The sequence below is a fragment of the Panthera uncia genome, assembly GCF_023721935.1.
Source record: "Panthera uncia isolate 11264 chromosome A1 unlocalized genomic scaffold, Puncia_PCG_1.0 HiC_scaffold_17, whole genome shotgun sequence".
NCBI classification, from domain to species: domain Eukaryota; kingdom Metazoa; phylum Chordata; class Mammalia; order Carnivora; family Felidae; genus Panthera; species Panthera uncia.
In genome coordinates, this window is record NW_026057577.1 from 86366516 (window position 1) to 86393045 (window position 26530).

The 26530-nt window shown below is 39.7% G+C and overlaps 1 protein-coding gene across 3 annotated transcripts in view; it reads right to left on the reverse strand.

Annotated features, from left to right (window-relative positions):
* Nucleotides 1-26530, reverse strand: part of EPB41L4A (erythrocyte membrane protein band 4.1 like 4A) — a 263653-nt gene that overhangs the window by 76117 nt on the left and 161006 nt on the right. For all 3 annotated transcript variants that reach the window (XM_049647720.1, XM_049647721.1, XM_049647719.1), the window contains 6 exons: nucleotides 24263-24360; nucleotides 22992-23112; nucleotides 20473-20560; nucleotides 18155-18243; nucleotides 17489-17552; nucleotides 1166-1257 (listed from right to left, as the gene is read on the reverse strand). In XM_049647720.1, the coding sequence (XP_049503677.1) occupies nucleotides 1166-1257; nucleotides 17489-17552; nucleotides 18155-18243; nucleotides 20473-20560; nucleotides 22992-23112; nucleotides 24263-24360 (552 nt within the window). The remainder of the gene's footprint in view (nucleotides 1-1165; nucleotides 1258-17488; nucleotides 17553-18154; nucleotides 18244-20472; nucleotides 20561-22991; nucleotides 23113-24262; nucleotides 24361-26530) is intronic.

Here is a 26530-nt window from a genome sequence, read left to right on the forward strand (position 1 = left end):
TCGGCAAGCTATTATATAGATCATTGCCCTTTGGAAGCTTCAGCTGTGAATCAACTTACTTTCTCTACTTAAATTAAGAATAGTGTCACTATGTTGAAATATTCATGCCATGGCTTTCATGACAGATCTGATGTAGTGTTTTACTCCTCTTTATATTCCAGGACTTCCCATTCCAGGGTACGTTCAACAGACACCTTCCATGTGGAGCTCCCTGGCCCAGGCCCCATAGGACTACAGGCAATGTCTCAGGCTTGCTGGGCCACATCCCTCAACTAATATAAACCCTATAAAGGACATAGGTCATTTTATAAGAATACTTCTCCAACATCATGCTATTGGGGAGAAGTGCTCCATGCTCCTTCCATCAAATAGGAATAAGGGGGAGAATTAATCTAACTTTAAATTTAAAAAGCAAAACATAAAGCTTAATATATTACCTGCTAGGATTTGGTTTTATCTTTACACTAGAAGGATGTGAAAGAAAGTGTCACTATACTCCAATGGTCAACTCTCTACCCTCCTCTTACTTGACGTCCTGGGAGCATGCAGTGCAGTTGCTGGCTTCTTATTCAGCATGGCATTTTCCTCTCTATTTTCCATTTTCCCATGCCATCTACTCTATTTTCCATTTTCCCATGCCGTCTTACGCTCCTTTGTTAGTTCTACTGCACTTTACATGCTGGGAGGGTCCTACGGCTCAGTCCTTGGCTTTCTGTTCTCTTTCTTCATTTTTTCCACTGATGACCTCATCCAGTCCCCTTTGCCTTAAATACCTAGTAAATTTACATGGCCAGCTTTGGTCTTTCCAATAAGCCCTGGACACCCAACTGCCTGCTCCACACCTCTACTTAGGTGACTAACAGGCATTTCAAATTTAGTATGTCCATAGAACATTTAATTTCCATCAATACCAAAGCTGAATTTTATATATATGTAAATGTCCTTGACCCTTTCTTATAGTAGGACCAAAGAAGGTATCTGTGTGTGTGTGTGTGTGTGTGTGTGTGTGTATTAATATGATCCAGAAAATTAGGTGGCTGAAAAAAATTAATAGAAGAGAAACACTTCTAAATATCTACTTATAGACAGAAGAGAACACTTGTTATAAAAACAAATGCAATTTTCACTTATTAGAACAATGCACAAAACTTTCACATTAACATACCTGAAAAATGTGTGATGTTCTACACTACACTTCCAAAGATGCTTGCAAGCCGTTTTACTTCGAGCTTCAAAAAAGAATGAGGTTTCATTGCACTGAGAGAAACAAAAAGAGAAACAGAATATGAATTACTGACCATACTAATCTTCAGATGACAGCCACCTTCCAGGTATCAAAAGTTTGGGTAGGCCCAAATTATTAACACATAAAACAAAAAATAATTACCTCTTGGTAACTATTTTTGGAGGGATGCCTTCAAACCACCTTCAATAATTAAAATTATGAAATTAAGTTCCACATAAATCGCAGTGCCGTCACCTTTATCACTTACTTCTTCATCACCCCAAGACCATGGATAAGCAGGGCCATGGCAAGGAAGTACTGCAAACTTTTCCATCATAAACGGGCACCCAAACCGGACCACACTGTGTGGAAATCAACTCCCAATAAAGAGGAAATGCCCATAAACCCAGTTATTAACTCTATTATTTTCAGGGATGTACATGCTACATTTAAAATGATGACTAAAGCATCTCAGGAGGGGCCAATGCAAGGAGCGACCCCCACAGCTGTGTCATCTAACCAAACTGAATAATGTCTCTGAGCTTCCACATTCTGCATCCAGTTATTGGGTGAATTAAACTAAATGATATGACCTATGTAAAGTACATAATAGATATACATTAAATTTCAACTATCCAGTAGCTACCTACCTATATTTAACACATGAGAAATAAAGGCAATATTAGAGATCATTCTAATTGTGCAGAAGATATTATTTATTTTTTTTAGTGACTGAATAGGCAACCACGCAAGATATAATCTAAGTGCTAAAACAATGAACCACAAATTCTGTGAAGCTCTATAATTGTTTTGTTTGTTTGTTTTATCTAAAACTAAATTAGCATAGGGCGCCTGGGTGGCTCAGTCGGTTGAGCATCCCACTTCAGCTCAGGTCATGATTTCACAGTCTGTGGGTTCAGGCCCCGCATTGGGCTCTGTGCTGACAGCTCAGAGCCTGGAACCTGCTTCAGATTCTGTGTCTCCCTCTTTCTCTGCCCCTCCCCCCACTCGTGCTCTGTCTCTCTCTCTCTCTCTCTCCCTCTCAAAAATAAATAAACGTTTAAAAAAAATTAAAACTAAATTAGCAAACTTAAGCCTCAAATGCAGAAATGCCCCTGGAATGAGGTTTCCATGGATTTATAAGCACAAAATTGTCAATGCAGATGAGTAATGGAAAAGGATCCTTCCCACCTTTTAATAAGGAAAGAACATTTATATGCATGAAATTTATTCCAAGTCCATCTGGAAGGAAGCTGCCCAGTTTAGAGGTTTATTTGTAAGATGAAAGGGTGTGATGAAAACAGAGCCAATATATGCATGTTACAGCAAGGCCGCCTATAATTCCAAAACCTTGTGAAGTGGAGGAAGGAACATAAGACAATTCCCAGGTTTCTGGCTTGGAGAATGCTAACTAATGAAATACAGCAAGTAGAAAAAATTGGGCATTTGGATGGCGAGGGAAGAGATAGTAAGTTCAGGCTATTTTGATTTTGAGGTGCCTATGGAATGGGGAACTAAACATACCTAGTGGGCCAGGAGACATGCAGACACAGAGCTGAAGAGACAGGCCACACCTGCTGACACAAATGATTTCACCCAAGAGCATAAAAGAAATTGTTCCAGGAGAAAGAACGAAGTGGGTGAAGATAAAATCACAACCAGGATGCTGTGAAGAAGGAGTGCGGGGAGGGAGGGGGGCGTCAAAATGGAACAGGAGGCAACAGTGGCAGAGAGGCTAGAAGGAGAGCACAAGACTCAAGTGACCGGGAAAGGTCAAACAAGGTTTGAAAGGAGGGGACTGCATTTCATGGTGAGACATCTTTGGTGACTTTCATGAAAGGGGCAGGGATTACACAAGTAGAGATAAGGGAGCCAAGTCAATGGATTCAGAAAGGGCATTCCTCAAAAGCAAAAGAAATGGGGGAAGGGGGTGCCCAGGAAATCACAGAAGATCCTTGCAGGCAGGGTGGGAAACCAAGCATCCTGTCGGGACATGGGAATGCTTAGAAGGGAAGGGTTTTCCCTTCTTCTTTTCTTTTCTCCATACATAATATACACACATGGTACAAATGCCAAAAGTTACCAAAATGGACACACACTGATAACTAAAATCTCACTCCCACCGTGTTCCCAATCCCCTTCCCCAGAGGCCACCACTATCAAGAGTTTCTTATAGTGTGGTGCCTGGGTGGCTCAGTCAGTTAAGCATCCAAATCTTGATTTCAGCTCAAGTCATGATCTCACGGTGGTGAGATTGAGCCCCATGCTGTGCTCTGTGCTGACAGCTCAGAGCCTGCTTGGGATTCTCTCTCCCTCAGTCTCTGCCCCTCCCCAGCTCATACCTCCCCCCCCCCAAATAAATAAATAAACTTAAAAAAAAGCATTTCTTATATAACCGTACGTGTTTTTAAGGTCACTGCATTATCCAAAAATATAATGCACAGGTCATTTATTTTAAAATAATTTGGCTTGTGATTGCATTGTATCAGGATAAATGATTAGGATAAAGTGAGTACAGGACATGTGGTCCTCTCCCCACCACCACCTTCCTCAGTATCTATACTCCACCTTCCTGTGCCTTCCAACAATGAAAGCTCTACATGTGCCAGGACATACTAGACATTATCACTGACAAGAAATGGTGGCTGGTGAGGACCACTTTGTGACACTAATACTTGAACATTTTAGCAAGAGCATCCACAAATCAGGTGGTATTTACAAACCAAAAAACAAATTTTCAATAAGTTACTTAATTACATATAATCCAAATTTACAGAAACAGAGGAGAAACAAAAAAGCATTCTATCTTAAAAATATAGTAAATCCCGGGGCGCCTGCATGGCTCAGTTGGTTAAGCGTCTGACTTCGGCTCAGGTCATGATCTCCCGGTTTGTGGGTTCGAGCCCCACATTGGGCTCTGTGCTGAAAGCTCAGAGCCTGCTTCAGATTCTGTGTCTCCCTCTCTTTCTGCCCTTCCCCCATTTGTGCTCTCTCTCTCTCTCTCTCAAAAATAAATAAAAACGTTTAAAAAAATATATAAACAAATTAAGTCCCCTCAAACTTTTCTTAGATTGGTTTTCATTCTATTCCTCACGTTAACATCTATATTCTTTTTCTTTTCAAATAGAGATCCAGTCACGGGATATGTAATAATTTTTTTTTTAACTACCATCACTTAATGAAAGGAGAAGACATATTTAAGATCCGACCAGAATTGGGTTTTCTCAAGTTTCCTTGGGTACAAATACATTAAAGGAACAAAAGAGGTTCCCACAGGCCTCGTAATTACTTCTGTCCTGTGCAAATGACAAGTATGAACTCATTTTCCATTTGTACGGGGCTGTAACACCAGCTGCCTGGTTTTTATCCCACTGTCAGCAGAATAATCCAAATACTAAAAGGAGTGTTAACATAACTAAAAAAGAAACCAGGAATTCTGAATAAATTCCGTGCATTTTTGCCACTTAACCGCTGGTATGAATGGCACTGATGTGGCATCACAAAGTCTCTCTCTCCTACTAAGCCTTTTCCAAACAGACTGGGACAATTAGCACCTTTCCATTCATTCAAAGGTGAGCAGATGCTTAACTTCAGAAGTCCATTCCAACCCTCTGCTAAAATACTTTCTCCAAGCATCAACTGCTTGCTTTCAGCAAAAGCACTCAAACACCTTCATAGCTTTTGTCATTTCCTGCCAGAAGCAAAGCTACATGTCGAATCTCTTTTTAACACAGGCTTTTATCATAGTTTTATTCTATAAACTGAGCAAATTTTTTTAAAATGTTTATTTTTGAGAGAGAGAGAGAGAGAAAGAGAGAGAGAGAATGACCAGGGGAGGAGCAGAGAGAGAGAGATACACAGAGTCCAAAGCAGGCTCCAGGCTCTAAGCTGTCGGCACAGAGCCCGACGTGGGGCTCGAACTCACAGACCATGAGATCATGACCTGAGCTGAAGTTGGATGCTTAACTGACTGAGCCACCCAGGCACCCCCCCCCCTTTTTTTTTTTTTTGAGCAAATTTAAATAGCCTGTATCTCAAACACCATTTGGGGGCTTCACTGCACCTTGGAGCCCTAGGTAAACTTGGCTCAAACTCCCAGTTCTATCATTTGTAAGACTTCAGGACACGTATCATACTGATGAATTCCCAACCTAACTCCCTCAGAGCTCTCTATTTCTTTTCCCACCTTTGCTGGGTGTTTCTCTTTGCAAGCTTCAAGAAATAAATCTACTTCAGTTTGGCTTCTCTGAAGTGTATTGAGATTGCTAGCAGGGTCCTGGAGGGGCTCGCATCAACTGTGCGCTACACAACTTCTTCACCCCGGGCCCTGCTGACTCATTGCCTCTCCCAAGCCTGACCCTTATCGCCACACCCAGCCCATGCTCTAGGGGTTGCTCTGTTGCTGTCTTGGGAAGCAGCCACAACTGGACAGTCTGCCTTCCCCAGCTTCCCTACAATTGTGGGGGTGAATATCTTCTCAATCCTATTATATGTCTGTCCCACCTCCAGCGTCACAGAAGTAACCTAAAGTACACTGTATAGGCACATATTTTTAAAAGATTAGTACTTTCATAATAGTGACATGTGATCATTACATAAATACTGGAAAGGCCTACAGCAGAGAGTTTTCCAATCATCAGCAATCCACAGAAGCAGAGGAGAAGATCGAAGGAAGTGTCAAGATTACAAGTCTAAAGTATTGTGGTTTTTTAACTGCAATCTCAACAAGAGCTGTAACTGACTTTAGGCACCAGGGGGAAAAACAAAATCAACAGAGGGTGGATAGCCAATGACTGAAATAACCTGATTACTGATAAAGCAAAGGCAGGCAAGGGGTGGAAATGAAAACAGATACCAAAGAGATAACCCAAAATTTTAACTGTTTTGAAAACTGTTATCATTCTAAGTGGTGAGACTGATTGACTACAGTTTTAAAAGCTGAACAATGTCTGTACAAGTGAGAGAGCGGGCACAATGTCTGTTTCAGTGCCTGTCCCCGTGTTTGCCACTGCTCTCTCTCCCAGGCATCCCGAGTTCAGTTAAGAATTCACAGTGAGCCCTGCAACAAAACAAACTAACAATCTTCTTATTTGGAAAAGGAAGTTGGGCACAGGTACTTGCTGTTTCCCTGTTTTATATAAATGAGCAAAGCACTTTCTTTCAAGAAAGGGTCTTTTCATGGCTCTAGATTAGAAAATATTACATGGCACATACACACACACCCCTAACACACACACCCCAGTTACTTTTTAAAAATTCCTTTTGAAATGCACTTAATATTGTTTGAATTAAAAATCACGGTGCATTTCAGGAGGGCACTTGGAGAATCAAATTAATTTCCATTCCTGCATATATATTTTACAATAAAAGAACAAAACCAAAAATATTCCAGTATTCTTTTGTCAGCTGTGTGGGTAATATTCCAAAACACAGAATAAATGTGAAAAACCTTTTTACCTCTTTTTACGGATGAATAAATTAATTGTTTGATGAATAACTGTACGTAACTCTTTCTAGCTCACAGAAACATAAATTACAGCGTTGGAAAGAACGTGTCAGATTGTGTTGCTTCTCCTCTTTTTCCTTTTCCTCCCCAAAATTCAGAAAGAGAAAACATGGGCCAAAACATTAGAGAATATTTAAATCATGTTTCAGTAAACATTGAAGATGATTATGTTGAGCTTATTCTGCTTCCTACTTGAGAAAATACACGGATGCAAACCCAGGAATCCAGATGCTTGGCTTTTGCTGTTGTTTTACTCTATCTTTTCCTCACTTGCTCTTTAGAGAAACCATAGCATTCAGAAAAATGTTCACATTTCCCTCTTATACTTGCAGAGTTATTTTTTTAATGATAACCTTTATCCCCAGTTTACAAATGTTAAAGATTTTTAAGTAATAAGTGTTATTAAAGCTTGTTACAATGAAGGCATATCTAGTAAGTTCTACTGATACTCAATTTAAAAACGTTTTAGAGCAGAATTTTACAATTTTTTCCAAATAAGTGGTCCATGTGTTTTAATTATAGAGAAAGTCAACACACATACTAGTAAGTGAAGCAAAGGAAAATGCACGGCCCTGGAAGACCTGTGCTCCCCTTCCTGCCTTGGCACGAGCTACTCATGAGCTGAGACTGGTCAAGGACAAGGTGCTCCCCGAGCCCTTCCTTTGCAAAGCTCCAGTAGCCCTAGATGACATGATGCCAAGACAATTCCGATTCAGAGACATAAACCTGGAGCCTATTATAAGTCCAACTTCAGACTAGGTGCCTTCAACCTCACCACAACCCTGGAAGGCAGATTTTGTCATTCTCACTTTATAGCTAGGGAAATGTAGGTTACATGTTACTCAGTGAATTGTCCGAAGTTGGACATGTGGGAGGCCTGGACCCAAACCATGCTTTCTGACCGCAGGTCTAGCAGTCCATCTCTGAATCTGAGAAATGCCAAACCAAGCTGTTGGCATCAAGATCCAAATACTACTAACAGAGCCACACTTAGGAACACATGGGGGAGAATGTTCCATCTGTAGTTACAGGTGTGCTCATACCCTGTAGATGGAAATGCAAAATGGCACAAAAACTCTAGATGGAGGAGGGGATGTGGAAATATCTAACAAAACTACACATGCACTTGCAATTTGACCATGCAATCCCAATCCTGGGAATTTACCCCAATATAAAAATACATATGCACAAAGTTAATAATTGAAGGGAAATTTATAATTGCAAACTACTGAAAACTACCTAAATTGTCACAGCATAAGAGATCGGTTGAGTAAACCATGGTACACACTCAATGGAGTCCTACATAGCTGCACAAAAGAACAAGAAAGCTCTCAATGGACTGGTATAAAGAGAATTCTAGGAAGTATTACTAGGTGAAATAAGGAAGAAGTAAAAAAATTTTTTTAAGTTTATTTATTTTGAGAGAGAGAGAGACAGAGAGAGAGAGAGAGAGAGAGAGAGAAAACACACAAACTGGGGAAGGGCAAAGAGAGGGAGAGAGACAATCTCAAGCAGGCTCTGTGCCTTAAGCGCAGAGCCCAACATGGGGCTCAAACTCACAAACTGTGAGATCATGACCTGAGCCAAGCTCAAGAGTTTGGACACTCAACCAATTGAGCCACCCAGGCTCCCCAAGAAGGAAAATGTTCTAAATGTGCTTATCTTTACAAACAGAAACACAGGAAGGATAAACCATAAAACAATAAAGTTGGTTACCTATAAGGGAGGGTGAGGAAATAGGACCGAAAGAATATGGTATTAGTGGTACTTCTCTGTGCCTTTTTCTGTACAGTTTTGACCTGTGGAAGCATGTGAATCTTCTACGTCTTCAAAAATAAAATAAAATAAGTAAGAATACAAAGGGGACCTAAAACTGAAAGCAAATGGAGACAAGTAAACTTAACTAGATCTCAAACGAAGACCGAAGCCTCAGTACTAGGGAAAGCCAGAAGGAAGGGCCAACCCTAGTAAATTCAGACCATAGTCACTGACTGAATGCCCTCAGTCTTGGCAGGATGGTATGTGAGTGAAAGCACTGCAAACAACTGTTAATCTTAGTGGTTCGGACAAAGCAATTCTGCAACTACTTGAGATATATTTTAGAACTGAGCCAACAAGTAAATGTATTTCTGTTGTTGGGAGCCAAGGTTCTCAGCACATACAAATATGAAATGAGGAAAGGCCAGAAAGAACCCTGTGGGAATGGATGGAAATTGGAGATATGATATCAACACATGATTTCTACTGTGCATATGAGCACATTTATATGCACACATATGTATACATGTATTTATATTTGTATGTATGTATATATGTGTGTATTCCTTAGCTTATCCACTGAAAAGGCCAAAAAGCAAAGTCACCCCAATGACAATGACCACACCTAACACCTAGATCTTAACCCTTCCTGTCTAAACAGAACCAAAGTTCCTCGGAAAAATGGCTGATAACAGGGCAGATGTAGGTACAGAATGCACCTGAAACACCACATTGTACCAAAAAGGAAGAAAATGGCCAAAAAATGATAGGGTCAGGTCAAAAGGGCACAAGAGCCAGATTAAAGGAGCCCTCACTGACTAAATCTAAAACAACTTGAGCACCAAAAAATTAGGTACCGTAATATATCATAAACCACTGGGGGAAAAAAGGGAATTAATAAGCCCATGCTGATAAGATAGATAAATAAAAGGGATAAAAGGTGTGGCTCTTGCTTACAGTGCAATGCCAAGGGATGACTGTGGAGAGTGTGGAAGAGGTAGAAAATCAGCATTTTACAAGCATCACAGTAAAAGATCAGATCAGGCAAGAATCCTCAATGAACACTAAATCTACAGTGAAAGCTTGAAGAGGAGCAGGGTATTTGCACTGAATTAAATACCCCCACAGATTACTTATTAGTTGCAAAGGAGGAAGAATAAAAACAATAACTATACAGTGGGAAATCAAATCAACATCCTGACTAGGTGATCAAACTTAGTATAACCACCAAGTGACAGATGGCTATCGTGTGCCTCCAGATGTGCCCTATCATGTGCCCTAACGAGGACACAACCACCTATATGGCTTTCCAGCAGAGAACAAAGATCTACAGTCCAATCACAAGAAAACAACAGACAAATATGAAATGAGAAGCTTTCTATTGTTTAAAAAGCAGGTGGAACTGTATTCTTTCAAAATGTAAATGTCAAAAAAAAAAAACCCAAAAATGCTCAAAAGTGTTCCAGATTAAAGAAGACTAATTAATTGGATTCTGTACTGGATAGGGAAAATGCTTTAAGGGACCTTATTAGCCTAACCACCAATAAAACTGGAATGTAGAGAGTAGATGACATAAACGTGTTAAGTTGATAACTGTGGTTCCATCAGAGAGCATCCCAATTCTTAGGAAATACACACTGAAGTATTTAGAGACATGTAACACATGAAGCCCTCAAATCATTCAGCAAAGAATTGTGTGTGTGTGTGTGTGTGTGTGTGTGTGTGTGTGTGTAGAGAGAGAGAGAGAAATGAAAAAGGAAATGGAGTAAAATGTTAACTGTGATTGTAAGTAATAAAAGGTGACCGTGTTCTTTGCAATATTTTCATTTTTGCCACTTTTTGTAAATTTGAAATTACTTTCATATAAAAAACATTTTTAGATCTATAGTTCTACATAAAATGTGAAAGAATCCCTAGCTTATGTAAGTAAGACCTCTTGGGCTTGCTGACAAAGTGACTGCTCCTGGCCACCAGCACTTCCCATGTACTTTTCTCAAAGAGTTCGGCCAAGTGGGTCTAATTACTGGTGGCCAGACTTGCCAGGAACCTTTTGGGTCGACATCCTATCACGCTGGGTAAGTTTAGCTGAGGTTAGCTTAATGATGTATTATACGTAAAAGTAATCACAGCCTCGTTTCATTTATTCAACAAATGTACATGCCAACCTCTGGGCCTACTGTTGGGGGCTGCACACTCTGTTGATAAAGCCAAGGTATTTGGGAATGATCCAAACTCCTCTCCATTTTTCACAAAAGTATTCCATCTGCTACCCATAAGAAGCACTCTTACCTCCTCAGTGCCTCTCAAATCCACCCTCTTCCCTCCATCCTTGTGGTGATGGCTGTCCCATCACCTCTCCTGATCATTGGGCAGTCTCCTCGAGTGCCTGCCTCTATTCTTACCTCCCCATGCCCCACGCTGCAGCCACTTTCCTCACAGTGAGTGAAGCCCAGGGCTTGAGGCATAACTTAGTTTTCCCACCTGTGCTCAAGTCCCCCAGCCACCAGACAGGTAAGAGAAGCCATCTTCCACACGAGGTGAGACTCAACTGTGCACTGGGACTGTCTCACTTCCCCTAGGTCTTCTAGCTCCATTGCTAGGGTAGATGAGCAGACATGGAAAACCAGCTCTCACTCCCAATATCCACAGCTTCTCCACCTTCATCTGCCTTGAATCCACTGAACCCCATCTTATTATGGTCTCTTTATCTCAGGCACCCCCAAATGATGCTCAGCACATCCCCTAGTCAGTCCCCTTCCTCCACCATCACTCAACTCCTGAAACCCTTCCTTCGTGCCCTCTGGAATTCATGGCCTAACATCAGTAAAATGCCTTTGCCCCTCAGTCTGCTCTCTTACACTGCCTCAACCCTTCTGTGCCAGGAAAAACCCAGCTCTCCCCTGAGGACATGGTCTTAGCAGTCCACCTGAATGATAGGTAGCTCTGCCTTTTGCCCCCCCACCTGCCATGTTCTCATATCACCAAGCCTAAAAGTGAAGACTCCTCCTTGCTCCCCAAGGCCACTTTGAGACCATTTTCTTTCTCTTCCTCCTACAACTCCCAGCTTTGAATCTCCTGCCTCACCCACACTTCAATGCTACTGCAGTCATAGTCACATTCTCCAATACTCCTCTTGTGTTAAGTATTGGAAATTTCCATATGTAAATAGAAACAATCCCTCCAACACGCAGACATCTCAGTTCCCTGAACTTCTCAATGATACTGTCTTCCTCCCTGTCCCAACCACTCGCTCTCATGCATGTAACTCCACACCAGGGTTTCTCAGCTTCAGCATTATTGCCATGTATGGGAGTACATTTAACCTCTCCCCTCTAGATGCCAGGCACATCTCTGCCCTGTCCAGCACTGTGACAACCAAAACTGTCTCTAGATGTTGCCGAGAGGTGAGAATCAATGCCCGACAACTTCCCATTTACATAACTGAGGCTCCTCTGTGATCTCAATGCCTCACACCCAACTTTCTGACCATCACCCTCTCTCTCCAGCTTACTTTTTCTGTTTCTACACCCCCAAACAACTCCACCAAGACCTCCATCCACAGACCCACCACTCTTTCATGGTCTTTGCTCTCTTCCTTTCTCAGTTTCAATTCCATGATAAATCACTGTATTTTCTCCCCTGCCTCACAGGATTCCTGGCCCTTCTCTTTGTATTATTCTCTTGAGAAAGCCAAGTCTCACTTCGTGTCTGCACCAGCACTGTCTAATGTGGTTGGACAAAAGCACACTGTGAGTAGGCTCATTTTATTATTTTTTTTCCTGATTTTTGAATATCTATCTATTTATTTATTTTTAATAATGTAATTTATTATCAAATTGGTTTCCATACAACACCCAGTGCTCATCCTAACAAGTGTGGTAGGCTCATTTTAAATTCAGGACCCTCTGTATCACCATGCTATCATAGGTTATCATCAAACTACATGTCTCTTGTCTATTTTCTCTTCAAAATCACTATTTCATACCTCTGCTTCCTTCAGACCCCCACCACTTCCTCCCCAACTTCAGTCTTAGCTGATGACCTTGATACCTAGTTCCCTCAAAATAAAAAGCAGAACGATCCTAAGAGAACTAACCAGCTACCCTAATCTACATTCCCATGCTCTATCTTCCTGCCTGCTAACCATAGATGAACTGTCCTTGCTGCCATCTAAAACCAACCCCTCTATTTATACACTAGCTGTCATCCACTATTGTCTACTTAAGGAGTATCATTCCAGCATTTCTCTCTCTCCCCGCAACATTGTCAAGTGTTCATTGCATATTGGTTCATCCTCATCAGAGTGTAAATGTGCTATTATTTCTCCCAACTTAAAAAACAAAACCAACCCTCTTGACCAGCTTCCCCTGACAGCCATCTTCCTATTTGTTCCTCTTTGTGCCAAAACTCCTCAAAAGAGTTGTCTATACTCACCCTCTCCAATTCTACTCCTATTACCTCTTTTGTTTTTCCTTAATTAGCATGCATCAGTGGTGGTCATTCCCCTAATAACGGACTCCTCTTAGGGTTTTTCTTTCATATAAGCGCTACAGTAAAGATACACGCCCCTTGTGATTCTCTAGCGTGCACAGACCTAACAGTGGAACTGCTGAGTTAAAGCTCACTCTTCAATCCACTGAAAATTGTCTTATCAATGACCTCCTACAATCCTAAATTCAGCAGTCAATTCTTAGTCCTCATCTTATTTGACATATCAGCATCATCTGACATGTAATACATGATTTTTAGCTGGCAAAACTAAATACAATTAGTGTTCTTCCTATCTCCTTCGTTATTCCTTCTCAGCTTCCTTTTCTGGTTCCTCCTCTTCTTCTCTATGCTCATTCTCCTAGTGACCTCATATAGTCTCCTGGCTCTGAATACCAGGATATGTCAATGATTCTTAAATTTTAATATTCTCCCCAAACTTTGGTCCCAAACTCCAGACTTATAGAACCCACTTATTAAACGTCTCCACTTAGATGTCTAACAGATATCTCAGATACAATATATTAAAAAAGGAAGTCTTAACCTTCCTCCCCAAACCTGCTCTATGCAAAGCCCTCATTACTTCAGTGGCAGCTCCATTCTTCCTGCCTTTCAGGCCAAACACCTGTAAGTCGCCAGTACTCCTCTCATACCTCCTCACATTTACACAACCATGTAGCTAAATCCAGAATCCAACAGCTTCTCAGCACCTTGAATGTTGCTACCCTGGTCTGAGCCACTAACCTCTCTCATTTAGATTATATATAATATAATATAATATAATATAATATAATATAATATAATATAACTTAATATAATATAATATAATATAATATAATATTTTATTCAGATTTTAAGTAATCTCTATACCCAATGTGGGGCTCAAACTCACAACCTCGAGATCAAGAGTCACATGATCTACCAAATGAGCCAGCCAGGTGCTCCTTGTCTAGATTTTGAAAATAAACACTAGGTGGTCAATGGGTGAACAAGCAACAATCTTTGCCCTCAAGGAATTCAGTAAACAGCAACCATTTGACAATAGACTTAAAAAAATTTAAACTTCTCATAACTTGGTTCTTAAAACCAAGAGCTAACACATAAGTGGTGGAACAGTGGTATTTTCACTGAAATCAGAAACCAATCAAAGGTGCTTTATATTACTAGATCACTTAACACTCTTCTGTAAGTTACGACCAACACTATACAATATGAAACATAAATAACAGAAAGGAGCAAATAAATTATTTTTATTTGCAAGCAACAAAATTATATACCTACAAAAATTTATGAGAATAAAATTAAGAACTCTTGGCTAACACACAAGAATTCAGCAAAACAGCCAGATTTGAGATAAAAATAAAATTCCACAGCTTTCACCTCTACCAGCAGAACACGTTTATAAGATACAATAGGAGGAAAACATTGATCCACGACATTAAGAAAAAAAAGGTCAAGCACATAAAACAGTAAAACACATTATCAAACACTGTGTAGGCACATATGAAAAAATGAAATAAAAAGAAAAATGCTTATGATATGAAATTAAGTATAAAACCCACGTATAGAACCACGTAGGGGATGACACATATATATGTGTATATATATGTATATTACACATTCATGCTAACAGAGCAAAATCTGAAAGGGCTTGTACTGAAATAATAATCATTACCTCTGAATTTTAAGAGGTAATTTTCATTTTCTTCTTTACAGTATATTTCCCAGATTTTCTACAATCATCATGGAAGACCTTTATACTTAAAGTTTTTATTTTTCTGAGAGGTATTATTTAAGCCATAGTACCTATTTGGAAGCTTAACTAATCCACAGAAGTATTTATAATTACCTGCTGAATCTGTCAGAGGACTAAATTTTTACAAAACCACACTTTAGTTTTAGTTTTACAAAACCAGTGTTTGTTCCTCTCTCAAATCTGAATCAGTGAACTCACTAAGGTTATATCTGAGAAAGATGAGACTGTTATTTGTGGATGCAAAGAAATGTATGAATAAATACTATGTGTTAGCATATTATATTTATTAAGATATGATAATGTGCTTTGGTAGACACTGTTAATATTAAAAAGTGGAGTTGGACAGTGTTAGTGGCATAGTGTGACAACAGGAAAAATCTTTTATCTGTAGGACATTGCTGATCTTTTGGGAACTGAATGTCTGAATTTGGCCCTAAGAGCGCTGAACATACTGAGTTAAGTCTCTGACTGGACCAGTGGAGCAGAAAACCAGAATAAGCATTTCAACCATTTTGCGAGCTGGTTGTGATTACTGTTCCAGGTGACGGGTTTCATGGGGTTTTTATATATAATCTATGATTACAGTTAGGTCTCCATAATAATCAGCTTAATTCCACCATTATGTAAATCATTCCTCACAGACATACCCAGGTGGAGAGGGAAGAAAGACTGCAAAGCAAGAACGCTCAGGAAAAGGAGTGCTTTGGTTAAATTAATGTCCTATTAAAAAAAAAAAATCCCTGTGATTCAAGCCTGAGTTACATGACCTGCTTCACCGTAAGAGATTGGTGACATTAGGCTAATGAACCAGGAGCACGCAGTGCCTCAGGCGACACCCAAACACCCACTCCTCTTCTTTTCTTTCTTTTTTTTTTAATGTTTATTTATTTTTTCAGAGAGAGAGAGAGACAGAGGATCTGAAGTGGGCTCCGCACTGACAGCAACGAGCCCGATGTGGGGCTCGAACTCACGAACTGCAAGATCATGACCTGAGCCAAAGTTGGACACTCAACCCACTGAGCCACCCAGGTGCCCCACACCCACTCCTTTTCAAAGCTGCAGAATGGACTGAGGCAAAGCGGGGTTGGGAGGAAACAAGGTCACACCATGACACTGCCATTAAAAAAATAACATGAAAACTATCAATTTTGTTGTTTTGTTTTCACCTAATAATGAAAAAATCTAAGAAGTAAGAAGTTCAAGTTAGCTGACACTTTGACAAATGTTTATCCTGAGGCAGAAGACATTTTAAGGCACTCTAATAATAACATAAAAGTAGTTGACCAAAGGACCTCACTCACGAAAATAACAGGTATGAGGGGGAAAAATGACTATAAATAATAGTAATGCTTCCACAGAAAGTCTTATTATTTTATAATATTCTTAAAAACGTGAAACATTATTTTCAACGTATTGAACAGACTTTATTCCTTGCATTAGTTCTTGTGAAACCAGTGGCAGGACAGGGAAAAAAATCACGTAGCCCTACTATCCAATTAGCTGTTCTACTTTGGGGATGACTTTAATTCAATCTCACAGCACATCTTTTATCACTGATGCGTCTAATCAGGAACTGAAGAAAACTAGGCTGCTAAGAACTATGATGAGGTGTTGGGACTATCATTTTTTTTTTATCTAATCTGGAATTTCCCTCCTTACAAGTTAAAACTCATTTCAAAATCCAATTTTAATTTTATCAATAAATGGCAGCATGTCACACAGTTCAGGGAAGGACCGCTGTATTTTTCTAGAAAAATCAGGCTTTCTGATTTGACAGTATGTAATCTCAGTCCATCCGTTCACAGATTGTTCAACAAATCCTGAGCAGGCACCTGCTATGTGGGAGGACTTGCCTGGTACCGTGCTGCACCTGAGGCAGCGGCCACTCCTTTCCCGTGTCTCAACGTGCAGATGCAGAAGCGCAGGTTTTCTTTGCCTCGTTTTTACAAAAGAATCTCCTCAGAAAATCCATTCAATGCATCCACTCAGGGTTTGGGTCTACATAAAATTACTACCAAAGAGACAGAAGGATGGTTCTCGTACATCGTATTTCCACTAACTTATCCCATAAATACAAATTAGAGTAATCGCACTTCAAGGGAGCACCCTTTTCACAGGTAGATTAAAAGGAAGCTTTCACATTCTTGCCTTTTTTGGCCCCGCTGCTTAAAAGCTACCTCCAGACTCTGCTAAATACTGTGCCCGTGACCCAAACAATCCTGGAGGACACTGCCAGCTTGCAGGGCAAAGATATTTTTGCACCCTTGCCTTACATTCTCCTTTGAAAGCATCAGAATTTCCCATCTGGCTTATCCACCATGCCAGAGAGAATAGAAGTGTTACTCCCTACAGGTTGTTTAATTTACCCTGGGACAAAATGAGGACACTCTTTATCCTATATGTAGGTTGCACGCTTCTGAGGAGATGAATCCTACCTTCATAGACAGTACTTCGAAGCAAACTACTCTAATAATGATCATCACCTCCTCTTCTCTCTTGTGCCCTAGAAAGGGTTTTCTTCTCTTTTTGCTAAAACTAAAATGACACTCCTCTATAATCAACTCGTTCATTTCTACTCACTTCCCTTTCCCTTCCTTGAGAAGAAGTTGTGCACATGAGTCCATTAACCTGGTTCCATGTGGCTGCAGCTGAAGAAACATGGCAGTTTTATTTCACAATGATTTTTAAGTTCTCAACGAGCAGATAAGACTTCTCTCCTCAGTTAAGGGAAGCTGAGCAGTCAACAAAAACTTACATCTTTTCCCAGTACTCTGAGCTCAAACTGTGTCTCCTTGAAGTGAACCTTTGTAATCCGTGGCCTGAAAAACAAAGCAGATGGTAGTGGTGGTGTAGTTTTTAAGAATTAATCTTTCAGAAATTCAGAGAAGTATCCAGTGGGAAAAGACTGGCTCGTTTCAGTTTCTGTATATACTGCTCCAGTAATTGTAGAGAGTTCCCTGTATGTCATTTGCTCTGGACACTTTCCTAAATAAAATTCCATTTTCATTCTCCTGTACTTCTCCAGTAGATACAGACAAGCTTGGAATCCCCAAAGTCTCAGCAGTCTGCCTTCCCAGACACAGTGTAGGGCTACAGGCTCCCAGGCCCTCCAAATGCCTCCCGCATTTAGAGTTAGAACTCAAAGTAGTCCTGGGCCCACAGCCCACCAGCATACACTGGAATGGATAGGAAATCCTACTACACATAATTTGCATGGACAAGAGAGTCCAGAATCACAGTACCTAAAATTTACAGAGAAAATACATACTAAGATGCACTGGGAGAAAATGTATACCCAGTTTTACTCATTTATTTATCAACCACTGGAAACGTACCTGTTTTCACTGACAAGTAAGCCCCATAAGCCTAGTATATACAGCATATAATTTTAATACTAACTCTGCCCTCAAGTTATACTTACCAGAAATACTTCCCCACTTGCTTTTTATTCTTGTAGACAACAACACCAACTGGAGTTAATCCTAAGAAATACTCAGATTTGTTTTCTCCCTGCAAAAACAAGCATATGCCTATTACCCATGAATGTATTCATGTCATAGCTCCTTGTCAAACTGTAATTGGCCATACAAACTTAATATGTTGTATTAATATTGGGTCCAGTTTGTCAAAGACATCAATTTAGAAAGCTAGCTAAGCTATGGTAATAGCTAGCTTGCTGCTCATTTTTTTTCAATTTTTTAATGAAAATTTTTCTTAGTATATTCATACTTAGAACTTCAGTTCATTAAAAGAACCTGGACTACCAATCAGGCCACTGATCGACTCACCCCACACTGCACCTACAGTGCAGTTCAACCCTGGCTGCACATTAACTGAAATCACCTGTGCAGCTTAACATGCTGATGCCCAGGTGCTACCAAAACCAGTTAAATCAGAATCTGTAATGAAGGGGCCTAGGAATCAAAAATACATAAATACTCCAGGTGATTTCTCCTGTGCAGCCAAGGATTGAGAACCACTGGCTTCTATCAAGAGTTCCTTCCCAAGGGTTGGCTCATCTCGATCTTATTCTTAGATGTAGATAATCATGAAACCTGGCTTTCCACCACCCTTCTCCAGAAAGTTGATTTCAGGCAGCTGCCTTCAGGCACACACCTGGATTTTCTGATGTTTCTATCATGCTCCCTCCTACTTCCATTTGTGACTTTACTACTCAAAAGAGTTAAAAATACATCTCTTCTGGTAAAGACTGAAGACCCTCAATTTCCAGGAGATGATAAATCCTAATTAAGAAAATGAGATTCTGAAATGACAAAGTCACAAACACTGTGGGTAATGAAGGACATGCATACGTCTGTATGAATTGTATTTCTACTCTAAGGTCAAATAACAGCCTGTAAAGTCATACTCCCAAGAATATAAGACAACTCATGTATTTTTGCAGAATCCCAGCTGTTGCCCACTTTCAGTTCTGAAAATTCAATTTTAGAGGAATGTATGGAAGATTCTACTGAATCCAGCTCATTTGCCATAAACTCGTACCATCCACAAAAAAAGTGTATATGAATTAGGATAAGCATTACACAAAAGCAGAGCCATTTTTCAGAAGATTCTCTCTTTTACACACTTGCTATATATTTCTTAAAAAACTAAAAGCTCAACATGATTAATGTGGCTAGAAGGGAAAACAGTAACTATTCCACTAAGTTTTAGAGGTGTTCTTAAATGACAGTAGTATAGAGCATGTAATGATGTAATGAGATTGGAATCTAAAATATCAAGAAACTACTACTTGACCCAAACATGTAACTTTTATTGCCATACTAACAGTATACCCAGAGGTGCTTCTAACTTTTTACGAAGAAAACGAGAAGATTTCTTGGTTTAGGAAACTCTGACGAGCAAACGAGTATTGCAAAATGAATCCATAAATGAGTTAATTGCATTATGGTAAGTTTAATCAGGGTTCCTTAAAAATCACATTCCATAATTTAATTGACCTTGTCTATAGAAAATCTTGAGCAATTCATTTTGTGGAAAGAATAAGGCACGTGGCTCATTTTCTCAAATCATCAAATTTGGACTATTGCTAACTCAACTCTTACAAAATGAAAGGCAATGGCATTTCAACCTCACAGGCAAAAAACTGTCAATTGGTAACCTTTGAGAAATGGTTTCAAGGTTAAGACATGGCTCCAGAACACTCAACACAGATTTAGTATAAACTCTGTCTATATTCAGCCAGTGTTCATCGGCCACTAAAGAAAATTTGCAAAACCATTTCTAATGCAGTGGTGATAACTATAGTAAGCAGTAACCCTAATATCGAGAGAACCTGTACATCCAACATAGAACCATCAACACCCGCACCTACACTGGTGCCTAAAGGCTACTTTTCTGGTAAGGGATTTCACGAATGCTTTTCGGTCATAAAATCTATTTTTGGAAAATCCTCCTGTTTTCTGTCTCATACAATCAATTATAGACCAATTTTAAATTGTTTTGACGTTTAGCTAAGCCCTATGGAGCTGTTATCCAGATTGTGTTTTCAAGCCCAGTTAATTGTTTTCTACACATGGAAATATAATCACAGACTTTTAAGCAAAACTCATTAGGGTTTAATCCATGCAAGAGATGCTTTGTGTTCGAAAAACAGATGAGAAAGTATCATCTGCTTGCTAAACAACAGGACTACAGCTTTCCTTTGGGAGTTTCGGTGACTTTTTAAGAAAAATGTCATCAGCTTAAAATATCTCGTATTAATTAAATGTTACTCACATAGACGGGATGGAGGTCAACGCCATACATCTCCAGAGATTTAGCAGTCCTCAAGTAATTCAGCTCTGCTTCAGAAGGAGCCTGACCCCTACACCCAGCATAAAAACAAAGAGCCTTACTTTACTAATAGGTACTGCACTTACAGGATATGAGAACCAGCTTCACCATATTCACTGGAGAAATAAATAATCCTTTGTCCTAATGCAAACTTAAGTCTTAGTATTTGAAGAAGTCCCTTGCCTTCTTGGTGACAAAATTTTACACTCATTTACCAAATCTGTTTTTGCTCATTATAGCCAATCCCAATGTCCCAGCATATATTAAAAATTCTGTTTCAGAAACCCTCAAAGAGATTCAGAATATAAGCACTTGAATTAAAGAATATATCCTTTACAAAGAGTAAAACGTCTCCATGCACCAGCAGCTCTCCATGAGGAGGAAAAGGAGAATAGTAGTGGGCAGGGAGAAGAGAATGGGCTCCCCAACACCTAATTGGGGTCTCTCCCCAACACCTAACTCAGCATCTCCTGACTACGTATGTAGTTTGAAAATACATTAATATTTATAAATTGTAAGAATACTTGTCATTTTCTTAATACAAAGTATAGAAATCATCCCAAAATCTTCATTGGTGATAATTACATAAATGGTATTCATTCCTAATGAGTGTGAGCATCTGCCTGGAATCTCCATGGATGAGTGGAACTGTGTGTGTGTGTGTGTGTGTGTGTGTGTGTGTGTGTGTGTAAGAGAGACAGATTTTTAGTTAACAAAAGGAGCTATGAATTTTTTTAATTAATAAATCCTGCTTTGATGCATCCAAAGTTTCAGCCATGGTACCCTGGAAAATCCAGCAATACACCTCAATTTTGAAATCTATAAAGAATGTTCATGACAAATTAGACACAAGAAAGCTACTAAATCTTGATCAAGCTTTATTCTCTTAGAAATAACAGTCACACTGTCAATACCATCACATAAAACATGTAAGGCCCTTTACCCAAAGCTCCTTGATAATTTCAAAAATGTAATTGTACTTTGAAACTCCTGGAATTAGTATTCTCAGAATGTGCCAAACACACTGCCCTTCATAATGTTATAAGAGGCACTCTCTTAGCATCCACTTCAGGGAAACCTTAAAATGAAGGACTCTATAATCAGGCTTAAGAGCATTCTGGTGCATGCTAATACAAGATGGAAAGCCTGGTTTCTCTGATTACAATTCAGCAATTGACTTCTGCTGCTACTCACTGAAACAGATCCTTTAGGCAAACATTTTTTGTTGACCAGATTAATTCTACTTTTTTTTTTCTTGACTATAATAGATCTGAAACCAAGCAAATTCAAGAGGGAATGTTACATAAGAGGGAATAAAGCAAAATTAATCAGTATAGAGGATTTAACCAAAATAACTATAATTAAATTATAACTTCAATGCTGCAGGCCATTAATTGAAAATCCTACTAGGGGAGTGTGTATATTCTCAGAAGTGCATGTGGTATTAACATAATACCCTCCAAGGTGTCATCATGATTTCCAGATTCATTGCTGTAGACTGAATAGGACTTTGCTTATAACTGTAAAGAATTTACATCTTTAAGACAGACCCAATCCAGAATACATTAAGGCTTCTGTGGTTTTAAAATATACTTATAACTAGAAGAATAAATTTCACAAGGTACTGATGACTGAAAAAATAGCAAATTGCAAAATAACAATATATACAGAATGATTCCGTTAATGTTAAATCATACATACATAAATCTATACAAAATAAATTTTCTTTATGTGAATTTATGCATAAAGAGAGGTCTGGAAGGCCATTAATCAAAAATACATTGACGTTAGGTTTTGAAATTTACTCTCTCCTTTACATTTTTAAAGTTACTTGGGTTTTCTATGAGCATTTTAGTGTTATAAGCAGTAAAAAAAAACTTAAAAGAAAAAAATACTAGAATGTTCAAGGCATATGTGAAGAATTTATCATTCTAGAAACTTGTCTTAAGACTACCAAGAGCAAAAGATGATACTTAATGGATGATGTAACATAAGACATGATTTTTTTTCTAGCTTTGGTTGTATATCAAATACAATATACAACACTGTGCAACTTTAAGGAGTACAATGTATTGATTTGATACACTTATATATTGCAAAATGACTACCAACATAGGGTTAGCTAACACCCTCATTTTGTCACACGATTACATTTCTTTCTCGTGTGGTAAGAACATTTAAGATCTACTCTCTTAGCAACTCTCAAGTATATTGATGGTTCTTGAGGGCATTACTCAAAGTGAAATACGACAGAGAAAGACAAACACTACGAGAGCATTTGAAGTGGAATCTGATAAAGCCAACCTCATAGAAACAAAGACTACAATGGTGGTTGCCAGGGACTGGGGATGGGGGACATGGCGAGATGCTGACTAAAGAATATAAACTTTTGGTTATAAAATGAAGTATTGGGGATCTAATGTACAGCATGTTGACTATAGTTAATAAAATGTGATTCTTACATTAAAGTTTTATGAATCCTTTCTATGGCTTCTTCAAGTTCTTCCTTCTGATCAGGAACAAACCGGTACTCTGACACATAACCTGCAGTATGCTTATATGGGTCGTAATCTCCAAGCTCAGCTAAAAAACAAATTGTATTTTTTTCCACTTTAGAACAATATTCCTAAAAATACTCAAAAATATTCCTATAATGCCAAAAAATTTTCTTCAAATGTCTTATTAATAAATTCATACATAACTAATTTTAATAAAAAATGACTGGTGAGTATATATGAACGGTATAAATAAAATCTTGTCTTAAGAACATAAGTTCTGTATTTTTGCTTTCGGAAAGACTATAATTATCATTTTCATTTCAATTATTCTTACCAGGTTGCATGAAATAAAATGGCATAAATAGAATTTATTGTGCATATATTAGAAAAGCTAGAGGCAAAAAACAATGATGATGTCAACATATCCTCTCAGAAAAAGGCATCAAGAGCATATGAATCAAAATGTATATGCCCCAAACAGCGGTCAGGGAAATTTAACATAATGCTGTATATTAGTTTATACAAAGAAGCAAAATCAAACCAGAAGCTCATCATATTACATTTATTAAAGTTTTCCTCCCTATGTTAATCCACCTTCCAAGTCCAACCCAGTTCACCTATGTGCCATTTTTCCTAGGACATTTTTTTCCACACCATCTCTGAACTGGAAATGCCATAAAGGCAAGGAAAATGCTGTCTCATTGCCCCCATCCCTGGCTTCATTCTTAGAAAGGACTCAGTATTTGTAAGTGGAAACATCCTCAGCCTCCAAAATGACAATGCAGTGTGGAGCTGCCCCCACATGGTTGCCATATTGATGCCAAGAGCTGAAGCGCAATGAGTGACACATGTGTGCCACACCCTGAACGGTCACTGGCATCTGACCACATGGAATCTTCACAACAGCTGCCTGGGAGCAATGTGATCTCTGAGACAAAACAGCTTGGGGGATCAATAAAACTCAGGTGGGATGTAGACTAGAAGGGCTTTTCAGACACTCCACCTAATTAAGAATCAATGCTGTTCCTGTGACTAAAACTCCAATGTGACCTATTACAAGGGATATGTAACTGGTTTCACTTTTAGCTCTTCTGAGAGGACACTGATTAAAACTTGAATTTTGACTAAATATTTTTTTAGGAAAATATCACTTGATAAGAAGAACTTTAGTACCTAAACTTGCTTAAAAAGAAACATTCACATTTTTTTTCTCAATATGCTTTAGTGGAACCTACACTGGATGGCATATGCTCCCAGCTGAGCAGCGATGTTGACAGGGCAGGGCAGCCGGCCCTGAAGGACATCTTGCTTCACCTGCAAGAAAAACTGATATCTAAAAGAGAAATGGAAAAAAGAGATTAATGATATCTTACACTACCCAGACCTGAAGTTTCAGTCTCTGATAATCACAGCAACAGCCAATCACCTTGAAGGAAAATAAAGCCACTTCTGTGCTTTTATGAGGGGGCTGTTGAGTGAACAGGAACTATTTAAACACACATAAGCAATACAGGGTAGTGGCTCAAAAGTGTAGGCTCTCAAGTGAGACTGGATAGATTGCTTCCCAGCTCCAGTATTCATCTGGGCAGCTACTGACCCTCTCCAACAGCCAGTCTCTGCACCTGCAGAGCCGGGACAGCGAAGTGTCTACACCTCACGAGGTCAATGTGGAAGTTACATAAAAGCTACTCTCACCATTCTCATTAATGCCACTGCCACTACAACTATGACGCGGTCTTACTGGTAGGAACAACCTTTACGATGTGTTACCTACAGGGTCTAAAACCATGGGTACAGGATAAAAAGGTCATTATGGTGCAATTCCATCAATTCTCATGCCCATTATCTATGGCTTTGTTCATTCCATTTGCCTAAAAGAACCCGTTAGAATAGTGCCACCCACTGTCCCAAATACTGTTAATATAGTAACTCATTCTAAGTGTTTTACATACAGTAATTTATGTTAAGACTTTAAAATAGGGCCAGTACTATGATTGTCTCCATTTTGCAGAATGAAGTAACTAATAGACACAAAGAAATGAAGTCAAGTGTCTCATCCAAGATGTCACAACTAGTTAAGCAGCAGAGCCAGAACTAGAACCCAGGCAATACGACTCTGGAACCTCTTAATCAGGATGCTATGCAACTTTGGCTGGCTTCCCTCCTTCTCTCCCCCATCCAGTCTTTCTGCCTGTGGAGTGAGGGTGAGAGAAGCCAGAGATACATGAACCAATACAATGAACCATCAACACCGTCCTCAGCCACCATTACCTACAATGCAGCATGCATTCACACACTCATGCACCAGGCTGTGTCCTTTGTAATTTCTCTTTCTTTGCAAGCCAACTCTTGATGTCACTGGGAAGGGCAGGAAAAGGGCAAAGGAAATGAACTATAAAAGTCAGCTGTATTAAGTTTCTTTTCTCCAAATGCTCACAACCAAAGGCCATAGTGAGGGAATCCAAATGTTAGATACTACTCTGATTATTTCTAGAAGACTGGACCAAGTTTGACTGCATCCACAAGCTTAAGAGATAATGTTCTTAACACCTTGTGTTTCCTGAATTCCCATTTTAGTAAACAGCACCACAGTCTCCATATATCCAAGTAAGAGAAACCTACCAACAATGTGCAACCCTGGCATGTGCATTCAGTCACTAAATCTGTTGTCTTTTGGAATCCACTTCAGGTCACTATCCACCGGATTTCTGAAACCTTCAGTGCTCTGCCAACATTCACACTTATCTCCCTTCCAAACAACCTTCCCGAAAAATAGATGAAATTCTTAACAGAAAAATAGGATCATATCACTCCCTGGAAAAAATAAGACCTTTAAAAATTTCATTTTGCTTTCAGAATAAAATTCAGATCCTTAAGAGAGTTTGTAACATGCAGGCCTCGGTCTTGGAGGGGCCTGCCTCAGTCTCCTTTGCAAATGGGCTCTATGGCCTAGGGTCCCCATCTGCACCCCTGCCACTGGTGATCATGCACCAAGGCCCACAAGAGGTGGCTGCACTGGTTTCCACAGGCCCACAAGTGACAGCACAGCAGTCATCCCCTCCAATGGCTCCCTCCTGGCCATCCACGATTATTTCCGGTGCCACCAAGGTTCCATGTCCAATAACAGCTCCTGGGAAATGCAGGGCATCCTGGAGAAGCCACGCCTCACCACCCGGGTCTCCCCAACACCAACCCAAATCCTGGTAGGCAAGCTTCTTTTTCACCAAGTCCACCCTCCAGTCCATGGCTACAGTGTTGGGAGTCCCCAGAATGCTCAGAACCTCCCTCAGGCCTCCAGCGGCACCAATACCTGTGACCTGGCTCTGGAAGCCAGGAGGAGGCAACCTGGTGGCCAGCCTGACAAGGCCAACATCGGGCCCCAGTCCTGGGTGGCCACCAGCAGCCAGCAGGCTTCAGGAGGTGCTGGGCTCATCAGAGCCCTTCCCTCCCCTCTGCTACCCACTACTAGGCAAGCTGCAGCCAGCAAAAGTGGTTGGGTTCTT